The following is a 21,240-nucleotide window of genomic DNA, read 5'->3' as shown; positions in this document are numbered from 1 at the left end:
GAGAGGTGTTTGTTTTGGCGTTCTGACACCCTGACAATGTGTTCGTCGATCAGTTCATCAGATCACTGAAGCCTCTGGGTTGTTCCTCGTGCACCGGGAGGAAGATCTGTTGAAGTGTGAGTCAGACGGGCCTGCTGGGCCCATTATCGTCCACTGCTGATGGATACATTGGAGGTCTCGCTGGATAGATGCGGGTTTATTAAAAGCTCTGGCCACAGCGATGGCTGCTGTTATTTATGCATGTTTGTGTCCATTAGGCTTCTCCCTCCACATTTCCTCACTCAGGGCATCTGTCCATCCATTTCCCCACATGAGGGGAGCTTTCCCTGCACTTTGTGCTGCACTGGCATTATTGTAATCTCCGTCCCAAAAACACACTGCTTTACATGTAGCCTGGCATCTTTTTACATTAGTGCAGCTCTCTCATCCAAGATTTATGACTGATGGTTTCCCCATCCATCCCTCAATCTAATGGTGTAAAAGAGACAATGTTTTAAACATTAAAATGAAAACCATTTACAACTATGATCAAAAGAGAACACTTGGGCATTAAAGTTTAAAAGGCAAGGATAAGTACAGCCATGTGGATGGACAGATGAGGTGGAAAAAAAGATAAGAAAGTGAAGTACAGTGCACTCTTATGTACAGGAAAGAGGCATAAAGTGCTTTTGCGCCGCGCTGCAAAACGTTGACCTGTAATTAATACGGTTGTTCCTTCGGGAAAGTTGAGGATAGCGGCTTTTTGGGATACAAACCCCTGAAGGATTCTTACCTGGTGAAGAGCTTTGTAAAACATTTTTATTGAAGAAAAAACAAAAAACCTGTCTATGTCATACAGCGGATGTATGGCAAGCTGCTGTGGGATCATTATTTGTTGTATTTATTACTAATTGTACTTTCTACTTTCTTCCGGGGATGTCACGTTGACCCTGTTTTTGTCATAAGAACGAGTCGCTGCTTGTCGACACTGCCCTCTTTCTTACCTTGCAGGTTCTGGAGAGGGAGCGTCATGATGCCCCCTGCAGCAGCAGCAGCCACCAGGCTCTGGAGGTTGGCGGTGGGCAGGGAGAGAACGAGGCCCTGCTGGCCGCCCAGGTGTCCGCCTGCGTTGAAGGGGATGAGGATGGGTTGGTTCATACCTGACGCCGCCCCAGACATCACGCCGCCCACTGCGTTGGCCAGCTGCTGGGCCACCAGGAGGGACTGCAGCAGACACACACAACAACACATGCATTATAGAACAATACATAATCACAGAGTGAAGGACGGCCATTATAGCTATCCAATCACTTTCACTATTACTGTCACTACTATATTAAGGAGTTTGATTTAAATCCATCTCGTAGCTAACTGGGACACATGGAAATACTCAGAATAAATAATCAGTGTTCCACTGCTATATGAAACCAAACTGTGTAAATAACGTCCACAGCTGATTTTTGTTCAAAATCCTTAATTTACCATTTTGTAGGACAAACGTGATAAAATTCCTCTGTAGCTGATAAATGATAACAATGAATTATCTGCCAGCATTACTTGCGAGAGCTGCAGAATAATTGTTTTACAGTAGAAAAACACGGAGTGAGGGCATCACATTTGATTGATGAATATATATATATATATATATATATATATATACATATATATGTATATATATATATATATATATATACATATATATATATATATATATACATATACATATATATATATATACATATACATATATATATACATATACATATATATATATATATATATATATATATATATATATATATATACACATATATATATATATATACATATATACATACACTTTTTTATATTCTGGGATGCATAATTGAGTCAAGTAAGGCAGAAAATCAGATGCCACCAAAGTGACTGTGTCACTCATCAATGTGTTTTGATGAATGCGGTTGTTTTGCCGATGATTTCTGTGCTTTGCTGTGTCACAGACTGACAGTCAAAACACACTGCTGTTGGTACAGGCACAGATGAAATCCAATCTTTGTGAAAGAGCTGAGAATTTGTGTTTCACAGAGATGCAGAGTGATTTATGTTTCCTCCCATTGAACAAATCCCTGGTACCACAGAAATGCGCCTGAAATACGGTGCCCTCAACGGTGCAGTCTTCTAACGTAGCAGTGCTTTACCCTTTTGATGAGGGATACAACACATCACTCTCAGATCTTCATGTATCCATTCATTCACATTAGTTCAAGTGGATTCGGTGCAGTCGTACCCATGGAGGAAAAGATATCAGAAGTATCGCTCCGAGATATTTCGCACAGTAGAAGATCTCTTCAAATGTATTTTCCAGTGGAAGTCGGTTTGGTAATACACCAACACATTTTTCATCGAGAGCTTTGAGCCAGAAGTGGTAATGTTTGTACCGAGGCGGAAATCTCCATGAACACACAGGGAATGACATCGTAAATTGTGTTCATTCGGATAAAACCTTTTTTTCATATTATGTCAGCCTTTGAGCATGTCAAACTGAATTTCCATTGGAGGTACGAGACAGGAGATGCTGAGGATGCTGCAAAATCCAACAAAATTACTGTTTAAGCGTTGAATTGAATTGTTTGGAATAAAATAATACACTGTCAGCTTGCGTTGTGTCCACAGTAAAGCAGCTTTTTAGACGTTGCCAGGTGAGCCTGGCTGCACTGTGTTGACTCCTCCACTGTGACTTAAGTTCTCAAGCCTTTAACTCCAATTGTCAGCTATCTGCTTCTGGTTTGCGTGGCGTGTCTGCAGCATGCACGGGAGGCAGAGCGGGCTGACTGGTGCGAAGAGCCCACCGTACTCCCAAATCTGGTGCTCCTAGGTGACAGGCGTGTCACTGTGATAACCCTGCATGGTGCGGAACGCCTGCACCCACTCCGACATACATGCAATCACGTTTTTTTTTTTTTTTTTAGAGGTACGAGGTCGTGTGGGTTTGAAGCCAGAACGCACAGAGATCTCAGAGCGAAATATCTGCACTGAGAGACAAATGAATAGCTGTTTGTGTTTCTAAGCTGTTCAAAGAATAACACAAAGCATGGAGAGGTGATTGTTGCTGGCAGGAGTAATCATGCACACCACATAGGATTCCTCTTTCTCTACATTTGCTTTGATATCCAACACCAGCACATAACAAATGACAATATCTGACGCTTCTGAGAGCATTCAAAATGACATTTGCCATTAACTTTAAAAAATGAATTGATAATCCCAAAGAATACTCAAAGGACGATAAGAAAGTCAACCCGTTGGTTAGCTGCAAGTGACATATGTTTAATCTTGCGTTTTAGACTAAATTTAATCTTGAATCGAACATATAATCAAAGGCAGTCTTTGAACATTCATCTCCGAGTCAAACAAAATGCGACTGCCAGGCTTGACAGCAAAGACAGCCTCACATAGAAGAGAATAACATTAAAAGACAAGTCTGCAATTATCAGATGTAGCCCTGACTTATTTATCATTACAGGCAGCTTTGGAGAAACAGGCCGCTGCAGAGAGACAGTAACTTTGGAGAATATTTTTAAAGCATGGAAAAGCTCTTAGTGTTTATGTTGTGCCACTTTAAGACTGATTATGATCTTCATTTGAGGTGAGAACACTGTATATATTACTACGAGAATCCCCAGCACCTCTCATCTAGATTACCAACAGCAGTTCACCGTCTGGCTTTTCGCCCGATACTCTCACTCTCCATAGGTGCTGTTGTACAGTGCTTGGCAGGCTGACGGCTGAGTGTTGAGAAGTGGTCTCCTAGGGGCCACACGGACGCACACACTGGGTGTGTGTTGGGCTCTGGATGGGGAAGCAGTCCCACTGAGGACTGGATGTGGTACCCAGCCTCTCTGCCCATCAGAGGAGAATAGGCCCTTCTATCTGCTTGGCAGCTCTGGCACTGAGAAATTGCCCAGAATCACCCAGATAGCAGACTTTTGTCATCCTAACTGCGAGTGGGAAACAGAAGGAAGGCGGATTCATGTTGGGTAAACTACCATCGGATAATGGTTGTTCGAACAATATCCGGCTCTGGAGCGAGAATCTATCAAAACATATTGATCCTGGAACAAGAGAATTGGGTATGGCATGCGGAGCGCCTTTGTTTCTGAAAAGCGTTAGCTTCACAGAGACTGTACTGACAGCATTAATATATTAGATGGTGACGGTTGAGAGCCGCCTGCTGAGGCTCAGGCTGTAACTGCTTCCTGCTCGAGATGCCTTCCTTTTGTGTTTATTTCTTATCTATTACAAAGACAGTGGCTTGGACCGGCGAGGGTGTCTGTAATCAAAAAAACTGCTTTTAATTAAGCTCATTCTTCATTCCCACTTGCAGCAGATTGACTCTTTCACTGGGGATTTCTCACCCTACAAACCTGCCCAACAAAACCACTCTCCTTCGCTCATGTTTCCTCTTTTGTTTCTCCTGATGAGGACTGACTGGCATTGAGTAACACAGAGCAGGGAGAATGGCCTTATTAAAGAGGGTGGAGGGAACCGGACGCTTGTGTGTTGAGCGGTGACATTGAGCAACACTAATGAGATAGATGTTCATTAAACATCACAGAGCCACCAGGCCAATGAATCCAATCAGATAGGACAAAGCCAGATTGAGCTATTAACGGGGCTGCAGGCTCACGCTCTGTGCCTCCCTGCTTGTTTTGACAAGGCCTGTATCGTCAGCTCATTAGTGCCACGAGTCAATTACTTTTGATGTGTGATGACAACATACCTTTCACATCGTAGCTGAAAATGATTCACCGTTTAGCATTCAGAATTTAAAGTTGATTACTGCAACTGACAAACGCCTTAATCTTATTCTCATTATAGCCGTGAGTAAATATAACTCAATTAACAGAGCCGAGTTAGTCGTCAATTCTTTGAGTTGCTCTTAATATAATGAACTTTGGCATCTTTGAGTCATTCATGCATGGAGGCAGAGAAATAAACTAGGAAGGAGCCCAACGAGGAGGACCGGGGACAACGGCGGAGCGCTCGTCATCAAAAAGAAGGAAGCCAACCAATGTGTTTGTCCAATTCTCACTGGACTTATACGTTTTGTACCTTTATGTCTGGTGTCACATGTGTCCTTTCTTCTGGACTTCAAACCTGATGAGGCTGTCAGCTCTCTGCTTCAGTCAGCTACATTTGTTGCAGTATATTTAGGAGTTTAGAAGCATTTAGAATAAAGGTGGAGACACAGGCGATCTAAATATTTAAAAACAATAAAAATATAATGTGAGGAACTTGAAAGATATGAATCAAAGTTTTCAGGGACCTTAAACAGACAATCACAATAGATATTTAGGGGATCACACAAGACACTGCTGCTTGAAAAGACTGGATTCAAGAGCACAAACCATTTTATATTTGTTTGTCTAATATCTTATTATGTCAGTTTTATTGAATTACATTTCTGCAGATTTCTGTAAGCTTGATGAGAAGGAGGCTAACTCAACTCTTATAGGTGAGTACAGGTGTCATAATAATTTTTGCAAACGTCTTAAATGCCTCAAGCAGGTGGTTGAAACCTGATGAGCAGCCTCATTATGTTTCCTCTTGGATATTTGTGTTGGTTCTTATATTTAGTATCATTTGTTCTTTTTATGAAGCGTCCCAGCAAAAGCATTTCAAACGATTGTTCCTGTATAACCGGGAGGACAATAAAACACCTTGAATCAAAATGTTAGCTGACTCAAAGTTTTCACATTACCATTGATTAAACATTGGGTTCGGTTTGTTGCAGAGATCGTCGCTCACCTGTGGACCCATGGGGAACCCTAGGTGTGACTGGCCCAGGTGACTCTGCTCAGGACTGCTGCTGGTGTCAGACTGGACCGACCCATCACGAGCTCCTGGGAGAGCAACAGGCAGAGATCCATGTAGAAAGAAAAAAAGAGAGACAACAAAGAATCCAGCTTAGATCAACACGGGCAATATAAGTAGATAAACGCACAACACGGACATCGTTGTGATATTACAACACGTTGTCGTGCGGCGCAGAGGAGGGCAGTTGGAAAAGGAGGGGAATTTGTGTTTAAGTGCTTTATCAATAACCGCTGTAGCGCTGAATAAATTACCAACCAGCGGAGAGGCTCATTGATGGGGGATGATGCATACTGGCGGGTCCCCGATGGCCTGGATTACCGCTGAGAGACAGAGCTCCACCACAAACGCCGGGGCCATATTATTCAGCCATTTACATCAGCGAGTATCACTCATCTAAACCCACCCTCCGCTCTGGGCCTGCAGCTACGAGACACAATTAGACCTGTTTGCTATGAGGGCGGAGTGGAGTGGAGCAGACAGGGACATGATAATAAGCTTGCTGATGGCTGCAGGGAAAACAAAGGACACCACCGATTGGATATCGTAGCAATCGCTATCGCACAGAATCTCTCAGCGGTGCACGGAGTGTGGATCGCTGTAGAAGGTCAGAGAGGCTGCTTCGACCCTCACCCTTTGACCCCGACGAGGCCTCCCTGTTGACACAGAGGCTCGCTGAGTGCAAAGACGAGTCAATGTTGCAGAAAGAACTGTCAGAAAAATTAAATGTCTCTTAGATGTCTTTTAGCAAACTGACTGTCCAGAAGAAAAATACAAAAAAAAAGACGATTTAATTTTCTGTGAGTATTCGTTTAAAAGAAGAACCTCATGTGAAGAGTGTTTAGATCTTACTAAAGCTAGAATGTGCTGAAAACCTGAACCAAAACAATAGTCTAGTCTAGTGAACCTTACCAAACATTGAACACCGGTATAAACAAAGAAGCAACAGAAGCATTCAGGAGGATTTTCTGAAAGATGTTCAGAGGATGAATGTCTTTTGTAATAAGTCGGTGAAGGCGATGCAATGAAACTATGTGCTATTATAAACAAGGTCTCCTGTGCCTTTACCGACACGCTGTCAATAAAGTGGATAACATCTTCCCACTGATTCAGGTGTGCCACTTCAGGCCTTCTATTGATGCCAGCTGCTATATTTTAACCTGGGTGAACACGGCTGTCCTTCAAGCAATTATCCAAAGAAGTTGAGCCGTTTCTTTGGACATATCTTTGTTCATTATTTGTCCTTTGTAGTTGTCCAGTACTCTGACTTCTTCCTCAGCCTTTCTGCTCGGATCGAGTTTTGAATTTAAAGGCACACCTTTTTTTGTCTGCTGAAGACAGGATGAATAGTGTTGTTTCTTGTGAAACACAGAGTGCATGCAGGGGTTTGTAGTCCTTCTCTAAAAGCTTCATACCGAGCAGACTATTGGATAGCGTTGCCAGAAGGATCTCATTGCCTGTCATGTTTATTTATGCATTACATTTTTAACTCCCCGCCGCCAAATAAAATCATTTCATCTTTACATAAAATCCAAATAATTGGTGCGTGGCATGACCGAACAAACCTCCAGCGTTTGATGGCTGATGTGAAAGCCCAAGGGGGGGGGGGGGGGGGGCTGCTTTACGAGCTGGTTCCTACCTCTGGCTGGCTGGCTGGCCCTGCTCCTCGATGTCTCGCTTATCAACCTCGCAACGCACTGCATATTGTGACAAGCCAGTCTCTTTTCACCAATTATTTCACCCATTATGGACCACGTTGTGCGCAGCCCCACCCTGTGCACTCGGTATCTGTAATTAAGATCAATCTGAGCAAACAGGAGACACTTTGTGGCCGTATTAGAGTCAATATAAAGTGACAGATAGAGCACAATGTCATCATAAACCGCTGTATAATTTCACATTTATTTTGGAGGGTGAATATTATGAGGCCATATTATTATTTTGACTGGATTTCATTAGCGGTATTGTCTACGAGCAGTTAATTCCCACTTTGGTTGTTTAAATTAAAGTGATGCCTCTCAACTTTCGCACCACCTCAAAGACAATTCTCCAAATGCTGCTGACACACTGTTCTTCTGTGCCGGGGAATTTTCTATTTAGCATCATAACAAAGCCAATTTGCTAAATGAAGATATTCAGCTATAATGAAGGAATGAGACTTTATAAGATCATCGACAGGCTCCAGACGGTACGGCTCATGACTGTAGTTAAGATGTTGGTTGTGAATAATGTATTCTATCTGATAAGCAGCGTGGGGGACTTACTGAATAACAATTCTTTGATGCCTTCATTTCACAATAACTTAGAAAGCTTCATCCCCTTGCAAATATCTGTAACGTTAACACATTTATCGCAGGGTGAAAAAAATCGATAATAAATAAATACACATGCACATCTTTCCCCCAAAGGATTTGTGTAATTTCTTTAACTAAATTAAATAGCTGACAGGAGAAAGGCCCAGGGAGTCGGTCTTCAATTCTTCTTTATTGCTAGAATCTTTGTACATGTTCTGCTTTTCTTTAAAAAAAACAAAAAATCTGCTTATCCAATGTGAATGGTTCTTAAATGGATTCCCAGATTGAGATTAATACTATATACGGGGGGGGGGGGGGGGGGGGGGAGGGACAATATCTCGATCAAACCTTTACTAAGAAGAAAGTCCTTCGATGGCGTGATACGGTTACACAATGCGTAAAATGAAATGAATGGATGTATTGATGTGAGGAGAGATGAAAGAAGAGGCCAAACGGAGGAAAGACCAGGCGATGCACATTCCACATAGCTTTAAATTCATCGAGGACATTCATGCTTCATCTTCCTGAGCAGCGTCACTACCGTTACAGTACAAGTATTAAATCAAAACTCTTAAATGTAAAGGTATTCAAGTTTTTCCCGGCCTTGACTGAAAGAAAGAGAAGTAATGAAATTACATGAATCAAGTCTTAACAATTCCAAACTTGTGCCGACGGCGACGTGAGGATATGTTCATTGAAAATGCTTTTGTATGTAAGTGAAATAATTATATTTATTGCAGGGCACACAGTGCAATTTGATGCGGCTTATGTCATGGAAATATTGCCAATATCCACCGCGAAATAAATTCTCTTTCATTGATCACTAAAGTGGCCACTGGAGAGACTTTCAAAGCCACACAAGGCAGAAGGTCTCTCTGTGTGTGTGTGTGTGTGTGTGTGTGTGTGTGTGTGTGTGTGTGTGTGTCTCGGGCCGTTGAGGGGGGGGGGGGCAAAGAGCCATATTTATTTGACTTGGTTCAGCCTGTCTTAATGCAGGGTGCCTCAAGGACTACACCACAAAACAATTAGCCTGGATTTCATAAAGCAATCAGCATGCCACCTTGTCTAATGCAACCGCTTCATACATTGACAGTCTGAATAAAATGGGTGTTATTGAAAGCTTTGTGTTCGTGTTAGCTTTCGCCTCAAAGCATTCATGAATCAATTCTTGCCCATAAAAGAAGCTTTAACACTTAAGCTATTTTAGTGGAAATGCATTATGTAAGTTGTCAAATGTACGAGAGAGGCCTGGTAACGATTCAGGCTGTTCACAATGAACAGCCAACCCCCATTTTAATAATGGTCCTTTTGAAAATGTCTGGCTGAGTGCATTTGTTTGCTATTAAGATGGTGTCAATCATTTTTGCCACTGAAATCGAATCCATAGAAAATAATTTCACATGTGAACACATTCAAAAAGACCGAAGATTATAAGAGGATTACATTAGTAATTGTTATAATACATTGAATTATTGAAGTAGAGACAATTATTACAGCACATAAATATGCAAAACAGCACGATGATTGTTGTCATGTGCGCTGTTGATTCAGAGCGTTTGTGAGCGGTTGAAGCGTAACGGATGGGCCGAGATAAACAAGCCAGATCATACAGAAGCGTTAATTCCCTCAATACGCAACCAATTGTCCGAGATTGCTTGACCATTGATTTTGTTAATACCACTTTGAAAGTTGATGTTGCATTGCAAGGGCAGTCGAGAGAGAATGAAATGTAGAGCGACAGCTCATTTCACTTCCACTTTTCTATCTAAAGCAGCCTGGAATAAAGTCCAGAACGCATTGTTACACACAAGGCATGGTGGCGTGTGGAGGACAGCAGCCTGCAACATGCAGTGTCGGTTTCACAGTGATTTACTTAACTCCTTGTAGAATGCAAGAGGGCCAAGAATCATCAGTGATTTAGCTCAGTGTTTCATTCCTCCCACCAAAGCCCTCAACAATAACACAGGGCATAATCTGCTGCCAATAACTCCAGGTGCTCTTAGTCGGATGGCTCCCTCCGGACCGGCAGGGAAGTAATACTCTGTTTAGAGGCTGGGGTGGAGAAACTGCAGAGGACAGGTCAATAGTGTTTCTGGGGATAGAAAACCACCAGAGACGGACTTGTGAGTGGCTGCCTGTAACATTATTAGCTATATTATGGCTACTGCTGCTGCTAGAAGAGCTGTAATTTCCTTAATTAAGAGCCCGGCGAAGGGCAAGAGGGAGAAGAGGCCACGCCACCGTTTCTGAGCCTCTAACATTAAAGCAAGATTCCTCGTCGCGCAAGGGCAGAGATCTCACACGGGAGGAAAAAAAAATCTATCTCATTCATTATTCTGGCACAAAGTGGAATTATGGAGTTAAGGAATTACATCGGAGGTGGTGCCGTGGAGTGTGCCGAACAGAAAGAATTTTACACCTCAGCAGTTCTGTGACTTTTTCTGAGCCACAAGCAGCGGAGGGAAGACTCGGCGGACAGAGGAAGCAGAGAGGAAATGGATGCGACGGTGTAATAGATGTCTCCACTGGCTGGAGGTTTTGATTGTAAACCAAAGAAAATAGTACACTTCAGTTTGTGGATGAATCTGCATCCAAACAATGCTTTAAAGCAGTGAGGACTCAAACACTTATGCTCTCACTCGTTGCCACAGGTCTTTACCAAAAGGCTCTTTGACATGAGAGTGCTCTGCTCCAGCTCTTACCTGTCTCTCCCTTGATGCTAGAGTGGAGATGGAAGCAGCACACGCATGAGAGGGACCAGAGGGAGGTAAATTGGTGAGAAGAGGCACTGCCCATTTCAAAAGGTCAAGAAGGAGAGACGGTGTGATGGAGAGAGGGGAGGATGGAGAAGGGAAGAGGAAGGGGAGGAGAGAAGAGGGCTTTTGTGTTGCGTCTTCACAGGGGACTTGGGACACTTTGCACATGAGCACATCTGTTACGGAGCGTCCTCCTCATTCCCAAAGCAATGTCAACCTGATTAGCTCAGGGTTGAAAGAGGCAAATAACAATCCAAATTATTCCTCATCCTTTTATAGCCATCAGCGAAGGTGGGACGCTGAGATGAAGACTAGCTTTAGAGAGCAGTAAGCCTTTTAGGAGATGCCTATTGCTCCTCCTCCCAAATTACTTAAATGATATTTGCTGTAAATAGGATTCTGCTGCCGGCAGCCTGCAACCCGGTGCTGAAGAGAGGCTTTCTTCTCACTCCTTTGTTCATACTTTGTCTGAATAGAAACCCAAGGCTTCCAGTTAAAACGATTATCGATCAGTTTGTTGATCAACGAAAAAAGTGTCAATTTCAATTCCCGATGAAGTTAATTGTCAGGCAAACAAACCCTGTATTATAACACTTAAAGTAAATATATTTGGGTTTGAAGACATCACTTCGGGGTTTTGAAATAGCCATGTACATTTGCTGCTATGGTTTTATAGACAACTCTTATAATTGATAGGTTGAGAAAATAATCAGCAGATTTAACAATAATGAAATAATCTATAGTTGCAGCCCTACTTATAAATTAAATTAAAAAAAAGAATAAAATCGAATTGAACAAAAAATATTTTTTGTATTTTTATGACAAGTGCTGTGAATCGCTTGGTCAATCAACATGACATTAATCAAGAACAATTTTTCCATTCAAATAATAATTTGCAGGTATTTATCGAGGCAGAATGTCAAACATTCACTGGTTCCAGCTTCTCAGATGTGATGATTTGATTTTTTTTCCCTCTGTTTTACATCGTTACAAATATAATAAAATAGTTTTGTACTGTTGGATTATCACCTTGGCCTCGGGAATGTTTTGTTTTTTACTATTTTCCAACAGTTAGTAGAATGAAAATATAATTAACAGATTAATCATTAATAAAAATAATCATTAGTTGCAGTTGAACCTTAAACAAGTATCTTCAAACTGTAATCACTTTAAAAACAGCATCTTTTGGGGGATTTGTGTCCATCCTATGTTGCATCCGGTCAGCTGCAGGACAAGTAGTGGGGTGTGAGGGCAGTCCAGGGCGAAGTGTGTGCGTGCGTGTGTGTGTGGGGGGCTAGACACCCACATGTCATGCCTGACACATCAGCCTGGGCTCTCCAGGCTATCCGGCACTAATGCTGCCTATGTCCCACTTTCTACCCCTTGCCCCTCAAAGCCTCCTCTCCTCCCCCCTCCCCCCTCCTCACCCGTTCCTTCTGTCATAGAGGTATTATAACAATGGATCACACCGACGCTGCAGCACAGGCTCAATCACTGTAGGATGACATCAGGTGATACAAGCTGCACGGGACTTTATCTTACCTCCACTGAACCTGAGCTGAACAGAGTTTATCTAGAAAATAGTTTATCTGGAGAAAGAAAGACCTGTGTTAGTAGTTACTGTATTCCCCTGTTGCAGTGATATTTACAGAGCGGTTTAAGGTGGAAACAAGCAAATAATCACGCAGCTAAAAGACACCCAGCCCATCCCATCACATCCCACCCCAGCCAGCACATTATTCTGGTGGAGCAGACAAATAGTGGAAGGAGGGACGTCTGGAAATAGTATTGCTTTGAAGCCCATAACTCTATTCTGGAGAAAAGAATCATCACAGTGTTATTCCACATCCTCAGATATAAAGGGAAAAAACATAATAACTTCTCGATAGCCTGGATCTCCACTGCCCTATACTAGCACTCCCCCTCCACCCGCCCACTCCCTTGCCTCATCCACCATACACCCACTTCTCCTGCCTCAATCTTTGGTTTCAAAGGAAGCGAATCAGCCAGAAGGACAGAAGGTTATGCATTAGTACTGGTCATTGCTCAAAGAGCGAGCGTTATAAATAATAAAGGCTTGTGAAGGACACAAGGGCTGTGGGATGCATCTCTGGTTCACGCCACACAAGTCAAAGACAAGACTGTAATTTCTATTCCGAAAATGTGACCCTTGCAGCTTCAATTACATCTCAACAACACCAACCGTGTCCATGCCAGGAGATGTGATGCCTCTTTGTTAGCCCTACATGAAAGGCTTGTATTGGTTATGGAGCGCATCGTACACAACATATACGTTTTTTTGGAAAATGATTTTCCCAACTTAAAAGAGAGTGTATCACTAAAATAAATGCATATTGAAATTCAATTTATTTTCTCCACAGCTATGCACCTTCAAAACTTGTGATGTTTTGTTTGGAATACTTTCGAGTCAAGACAACAATAATCTTCTTTACATTAAACATACAAACAACCGGGAGCATTATATAGTCAGTTATTTTAAAGTTCTTTATTTTGCTCAAAGTCATTTCTGCATAACCAAGCAGCCGTGAAACCTGGTGACCTTTACTGCTGTTTGCATCGAAAACAAGACGTCCTCCTTGTGCTCATCCTGCCCGTCCTCCGAGCCACGCAGCCACGAGCACTGCGGGCATATTAGCGAATGTATTACACCTGCTTTATAGGCAAGCATTAAGCTTGTTTTCAAGTTTGCGCAGACAGATGAAATCCCCATAATGAGATCCACCTCCCGGGGAGAGACGTGTTCTCCCTCGGCCTCCTTTATCCGCTCTTATTTACTCAGCGAGGCCCATTCAGCACTGGGTTTGCGCCACTTTATTACTTAACCTCACCACACAACATTACGGGGCTCTTTGCATCAGCAAGCAGCCTACCCCGCCATGCATCCCGCTCACTAAGCTGATTACACAAAAATAATAACTCGTGCCTCCAGCAGTGTGTGTGCGTGTCTCTTTGCAAATTCATACACACGTATTCACACAAAGGCAAAAGAGAATTTTGCACAAAAGACAGTCCCACATCTTAACTAGATAATAATATTATGAAGTATGCACTAAGTATATTAACATACAAAATGAGTGGATTTTATTGTTTTGCATATCAAGTCAAGTTGTGACTTTTGCAAATGTAAAATGTGGAACTTTAAGGCAGAATAAGTAGGATTTGTGTTTTTTAAAAATAACAACGTTCAAATCCTACTTATTGTTTCGTTAACAAATAGAAAGAAAAATATTTGTTGTAACATTCAAAACGTTTCTTGTGTCTTCCAGGTAAGTTGGAACTATCTCACGACGGTCCTCTATTAGTTTGAATTGTTTCCAGCTGAGTAGCTCCATCTTTTCTTATGTGTAGACAATAGTGTTCATCAACACCACACTAAAAGAAAGAAACTAATGTTGTGAGAACCTGAATTTGGTAACTTACACCAAATTCTAGATTTAAAGCAGGATACTGGTATCAAAATGTAAGTAAACCAAAAGGGGGATGAAACATTCGCCTTGTGAAGAATAGTTCACAGCTACATTTAAGGAGAAGAAGCTTGTTGGTCTGTTGGTAGGTTTTCTCTTGTTCAACCAAGTGGGCGGGTCGGGCTCGGGTAGTTGATTAATGAGTGTTTTTGCAGGTTGGGCCGTGCAGATTAACTTGCTTTATAAAACTCACACCTGCATCACTTCCTGATGGGCTTTGAGTGTGAACAGAAAATGTGATCAGAAAATGTCAAAATGTTTCATCACATCAATAACTTAACTACAGGCAACATCATATAGATACGGACAGGTGGACGCTCGTCGGCTTTGAGTGTTGTTATCATATAATTATAAAATTATTCTGTAAAAAATGTAATATTGTAATGTTTATTTACAATTCATCCAGTTTAGGTGATTTAGAAATAACATGCAGATTGTTTTCCTCCATCGACCTCATAGGTCGTAGTCAACCAAGATTTTCTTTGGTTGACTCCAGCTCTATAGCAGTACTGCTACTTTTCTAATGATGCAACTCTAACTTCGCCCCAAAATAAAGTCCATGCGTGTCCGGATGACATTAATTTCACTCATCCAGCATACATCAGATTGTAAGTGAAGCCTAACAAACCTGGACATGTCTAGAAGCGTTACAGCAGATGGGGCATTCGGCGTGGACGTTTTGTTCTGAATGACCTCCAATACCAGGAATCAATGAAAGATTCATTCTGCTCTTTTGGGGAGGGGGGTCTCTAGGTGACCTTTGTGAAAATGTTCCACCATTTTGGCAGAATCCGAATAAGTGCAGACCATTTCATGTAGACAGTAAGTGTATGAAATGAGCGCTCCTGTCGTTCCAGCCTGGCTCACTTTGACAGCATGATGATAGAAGCGTCACATCCTTGGGAGAGTAAATGCAAACTGACAAGAGATGAGCCTTTGGTTGCTGAATATAATACGGAATTGTGCTCTGAGTGTGTTATTATCTTGTCTGCTGATGTCTGAAAGGGGGAGATTTTCTTGAGAAGAGAAGACAGAAACTGTACGCATCCAACACCATCCCGTCCTTTGAAAAAAAGAATTGCTTGCCCTACTAACCACAGCTTTCCCACCTAATGTCCACTTGTACTTGGAATAAATACAAGGCAGCAGGATGTTTGTGGTGCCTCGTAGCCCCTGTTAGCTGAAGTGGAAGACTATTTGCACAGGCGAGCTTTTAGGAGGAGAACGACCCTTTCACCACTGCAGTAAGCATGTGGTGGGTGTAGAAGGTGGACAATTTACTGTCGACAAACATGACCGCTACTGTCATTGTCTCCAACGGACTTCTCCTTCTCACACTAGCACAAACTCGTATACACAGACGACTAAAGCTGAAGTCAAGCATCAGTTCCGCATGGAGGAAAAGTTGTGGTTGTCTCTCCAGCAAACACACATACAGTGTATGTATGGCCCATGTAATCGCAGAACAGAGTAGCCATGCAGCGATATCAGCGCTCAATGATGATTCACAACTCTTCAACAACAACATGACGATATGTATATTGATGTAAACTGCCAGAAAGTAAGACACGGTGCCATATTTAGCACACCTTCTGAAACAAAAACTTTGTTGATCTTATATTTAATGGGGGTATTTAACTGATTCGCTGTATATTGTCCTCAGCAGATGAGTATCTATCCTCACAAATGTATGAATCATACACTGTGTATGCTATACAACTATTCTAAAGTTATATTTTCAGTTTCACTGCATTTAAGATCATTTTTGGTCTATCTACACGATAGATTTACAGTAACAGTTGAACTCTAGAGGAGCAAATTAAGTCGTAACATGATTTGCATAACCCTGACACCATTAAGTGTGTGCTGGTATTCTGTGCATGGGGTAAGCGTGTTGGTAAGTGTGAAAATGTCACTCGTGAAATTGTAGCACTATATCAGAGAGAATATGCAAAATAAGCGGCGTAAAACAGAACAAAGTTCTTTACTCTGAAACTGGAGAATCCAGAAATGATTCATGCTTCTTTACCACATTGCAAAAAGTAAAGGGAGGAATCTGAATAGTGTGGCTTCTGCACAGTTCACAACCACATGAATAAAACCACTGAATAATGTCACTTTTAAGGCTGAGTTTCAAAGCTCTATTCAGGATTGTTTTCATGTCTGTCACATACATGTTGATAATAGAAACTTAATACAATCTCCTTATAACCACACGAGTTCACTTCAAATACAATGTGCCTCAAATACCTACAACGTAAAATCCAACTGGTGTAACAAAGCTAGAAATCCTCATGATTGTCTAAAATGTTTGCTTGTACATTACTTCTTATTGTGTGGAAATTGAGCATCTTCAAAATGTCAGCTTGTCTGGAATTAAGAGAAATAGAGTAGCTTCTACCTTCATGGCCACATGTGTTATGCTCAATTGCTTTTAGAGAGGGTTCATAGACCCGACGCCATGGTGGGTTATATAATCCATCAACTGCTGTTTAAACATTAAAGTTTCCAAAATGTTCACTCAGACTCCAACGGAATACCCAACAAAACAAGAAGAGTACCATTCTAGTTCTAAACAAGAGTTAAAAATAATAATATGCAAGTGACCTATCACTATCACCAAACCTTCTCTCTGGTAGCATCTAAGGAAATTCATGGAGAAATGTCTCTTCTTCAACCCCCCACACACAAACATGCTCTCTCCTATTCTTCCCTCTCATCTCGACACTACATGTGTGACATCTCCTCGTCGTCCCTGCCTTCCTCTCTGACACGTCATGTGGGCATTGGCTCCCAAACCCAGCCTGCTGCTGGCACAGCCCAGGGCTCCGCCACCGGGCAGAGACAAACCATCCCCCAAAACTGCTCACTGGAGAGGCTTCGACTAGCCGTCAGACATCAGCAAGTCACGAAAAATCTTAATCTGATGGATCAGGAAATATAATGGATCAACTTGCATGTTTTCCTGAGTAAATTATCATTGTCAGAGGCAGATTGGTCATGTAAAGCCAAACTAACTTCAAATAAATAGTAAAGCATTTAACACGATGAGAAAAAGAGAAGCAGAAAGTATCAAGTGAGCAGAGGAGTCAGAAAGAGGCTGATCAGAAACAGAGAGAGAGGGAGAGACTTGATGCTTATTAAACCAAATTGCAACACTTCTGAGACAAATCCTGCAGTGCACAGTCCTTGTTTAGAAGACTTTCACCTCGGGTTATTCTTGAAAAAAAGAATTCAAAAGACAGCTGAACTCGAACTGATTAGGTTTGAGCGCATTTGGCTAGCCCTGGTCTAAATTCTTATTGCATCTCGTTCAAAAATGTTTGGCAAGCTCAGTATATAGGCACTACAATATACTCTGTGCTACTTCCCAGGAAACACGCACTAACAGACACACAGGCACCCAGACGTCAGGATTTCTATCGACAACTCATTAAAATCCTTAAACTGAAATTATGCACCGTTTACTGCAGTATAAATTCATGACCAGCAATAAAATAATTATATATCAGAACGTCATACCCACTAAGACGTGCACATACACAAATAAACACAGTTTAACTTTCAGAAATGCTAAAACCGACAGACAGACGATCACAAGCAGAAGAGACTTCCTGTACAAATATACAAAACAGAAAGCAGCACCTTCAGCCATCAAAGACGGATTTTTGTTACCTTGCATCAACGCAACAAATACTAACAAAAATAATAATAAGAACAAAAATAGGGTGACAAAAAAGGTAAAAGATGAGGATATGTTAAGCAAATCACATAAGAAATCTTCTAATTTGCATAATATTAAGAATGGTCTCTCCAAAGAGGCGTTCTACTCAAATTAAGCAAATAAAAACTTTCAGTCTTGGAATTAATTCGTTTAGTGGAGATAGTCATACATACTCGGGATGAGAGCACCATTTCCTTGAAATTAAATATATAAGTTTTGGATTCTGTAGCTCTCTCCTTAAGGACAAATCTGTTAAATCTGCAGTTATTATCTGCAGTTCAATGTAATTACAAATATTCAGTTTGTAATCATTTATAATTCTAATGACTTTATAATCTCTCTAATGAAGAGCTACATTACCTTTCTCATTACATCAAATAATTAAAAAATGAGCTTAAATTGTAATTTATATCATTATGCTTATTGGTTCATAATGTGGCCTTGTAAATTAGTGCACATAATTGAAACACCTCATAATAGAAAAACACACACAGACGCAGACTCCACCAAAATAGAGTGTGCACACTCAATTAATGAGATAACTGCAACAATAACGAGGCATGCTGACATTTTGAAGATCATTTGCAAAGTCTAAAAATGACTGAATAAACTGAGAATAAATAAGTGTAAGAAGAGAAGTCTCTGCATGATCTGGAAACAGTAATATTGTATCTGATGCGCTTATGATAAATATTATATCGGACATAAAGTAGAGGTTTTAATTTCTCTCAACACCAAGGCTGTAATTGTCTGAAAAGTTGCAATTAATTGTAACAATGAAACAAATATAACATTTGTAAAAAGAGACCAAACACCACCAGAGTTGTGAAGGTGGGGTTGAATCAAAATATCCTGACAGCTAAAATATTTGTTAAGATAAAATTAAACTTTTGGATACATCTTATATAGAGGGAAGTCATGCAAAGATGCTGCCATGAAATATACAACAGTAATAAAGCATCAAATGTATCCAGTATTTAAGACAGACACTGTTAAAGGCCACTCACGTACGGCATCTTCAGAAGAAACAGTTCTGCAGTGTGACTGCCTGTTGTACTGTCAATACACTTTCAACTCACAAGACAAATCTGAAGGTACATGAAACATCTTAACACACCAAAATCATATGACATACAATTTCCCTGTCAGGAAAGCTTTAAAAGAGCCAAACATGGACTTGGACATTGCACCTGAACTTAGTTTGCTGCCTGACACTGTTGACACCTGTCCCAGCACTGGAAGCTCTCACCTCTCCGCTGCCTAAAGCAGACTTCAGCCAGCAGCTCTTTGAAGGAGAAGGGACCAACGGGAGGCGTGAGAGCCGACTTACCGTACAGCTTGTTGGGAGTGCCCTCTCTGTCCGTGGCCTCGGAGGGCAGGAGCAGGGGCTCGTCGTTCAGATCGCTGTCTGGGGTGGCCGCTTTGTCGTCCGCCCGGAGTTCTGCCGCGCTCATGTCGCTGCGCAGGGAGAGCAGCGGCTTGCTCAGCTGCCCCGTAATCATCGGATCCTGGAGGGAGCTGCTAGCCCAGGTGGGAAACAAGGAGGAGGGGAAAAAAAAGAGAAAACACCCCTGGTTAGATGTGCTTCAGCGTCTCACCCTCACCGGCTCCTTCTCTATGTCTTCTCTATGTACTCACTCTCTCTCTACCCAGCTTCTCCTTTCTATTGCTCACTCATCACTCTCCCTCTCTCTCTCCTGCTCCCTCCCTCTCCAGCGCTCTCTTTCATCTGAGGCTGGTGCTACCCCGCTGATACTGCCGGCTGCTGCCTGCTGAAGAACTGTTACGGATCGCGTGGCGTTACCATTATACCCTGCAGTCCTAAAACGGTGATACATCCATCTCCAAGGGCTCATTACTACCTGACATGTGCCTCATCTTCAGCAAACACTAAGCTGACAGCAGTCTACAAAGAGGTCTATGGGCTGTGTGCTGATAAATAAATATAATTCCACATCTAGAAAGGAGATACGAGTGAAAACACACACCAGTGATTAGATCAATTTTCACATAGTTGGGGACATAAAATGAGATCAAAGGTGACATGTTGCAGCAGAGTATGAGGCAACATGAACTTAAGGCCTGATTTAAACAAGAGATGAAGTCACTGATGCTCCCAACATTTTAGCCCAATTATCTACATTTTTTGTCAGCACTTAAAAAGAAGAATGAAGAAGCATCTACATGACATGATCAGAGCATTATCTGTCTGAACATCTCAGTAGAAAACAAGAGAAGAATTGATATAAACTGAAGCACCGCGGTTTAAAATGACAAAAAACGCATTTTATGAATACCGTCCAATGTTTCAATGCGTCCATCGAGACATTTTATCTTAAGGAATATCCAACACAATTAACAGAATCCAGTCTATATTTTTATGACTTTTACAAATATCGAAAGTTACGTTTCTTGGAAGCCGTCGCTCTTACCTAAACAAAGCTCCAGAAGAAAAGAGTAAAACAAAAAAAGTTTTTCAGAAAGTCCAAATGTAGAAGTCAGTCAAACAGCAGCTAAAACGTGCCACCACAGCGCAGAGAGCAGCTAGTACATGTTTCTACTGAACCAGAAGCAGCCTCCTCAACCTTCGTGTATCTGAATGGCCACCACAGGTTCAAGCCTGGGGTTGCTTCCTAGGACAGGCACTGGAGATGTCACCTCCTCCCTCTCTCGCTCTCCTCTCTCACAGACACACACACTCCCCCTGTCTCTTCCCTCTTGTGTCCTCTGACTGGAGAGCTCCTCAGACAGTGTTCACCCCACCTCAGGCTGTGAGACACGGAACAGCAGGACTACGGCCCTTTTTCTTATTTATGAATAAAGTCCAGTCTAAATATATCTGAGCAAAGGACAGGTGACCAGCACACATATAGGCACAGAAAGCGGGTTAGTCCTGTCACCCCCCCCCCCCCCCCCCCCCCCCCCCCCCCTGTATCAGGGTGGTCGATGAGTTCCTGCCCACAGGGGCCTTTTTAATGTGCTCATCACGGGAATCAGCCCTCTTTGATATGACACATGATAATCTATGAAAATGTTAATCAATAGAAATAGTTTAAGCTGTCGTTAAAAATGTAGCCGACTGGTCAATACTCATATCCCTGGTAACAATGTCACGAGTCATCAGGGCTTCATTTGTGGAGCACTTAAAT

The 21,240-nt window shown here is 41.9% G+C and overlaps 1 protein-coding gene across 1 annotated transcript in view; it reads right to left on the bottom strand.

Annotated features, from left to right (window-relative positions):
• pou6f2 (POU class 6 homeobox 2) overlaps positions 1–21,240 on the bottom strand; it is a gene marked incomplete at its 3' end in the record, with an annotated part of 64,380 nt that overhangs the window by 38,924 nt on the left and 4,216 nt on the right. The window contains exons 2-4 of the mRNA XM_079291605.1: positions 19,422–19,609; positions 5,767–5,861; positions 984–1,203 (exon numbers count right to left, since the gene is read on the bottom strand). Of these exons, the coding sequence (XP_079147731.1) occupies positions 984–1,203; positions 5,767–5,861; positions 19,422–19,593 (487 nt within the window). The 5' untranslated portion in view covers positions 19,594–19,609. The remainder of the gene's footprint in view (positions 1–983; positions 1,204–5,766; positions 5,862–19,421; positions 19,610–21,240) is intronic.

Source organism: Melanostigma gelatinosum (assembly GCF_949748355.1).
Source record: "Melanostigma gelatinosum genome assembly, chromosome: 20".
Lineage (NCBI taxonomy): Eukaryota > Metazoa > Chordata > Actinopteri > Perciformes > Zoarcidae > Melanostigma > Melanostigma gelatinosum.
This window is presented reverse-complemented; position numbering and strand designations above follow the sequence as displayed.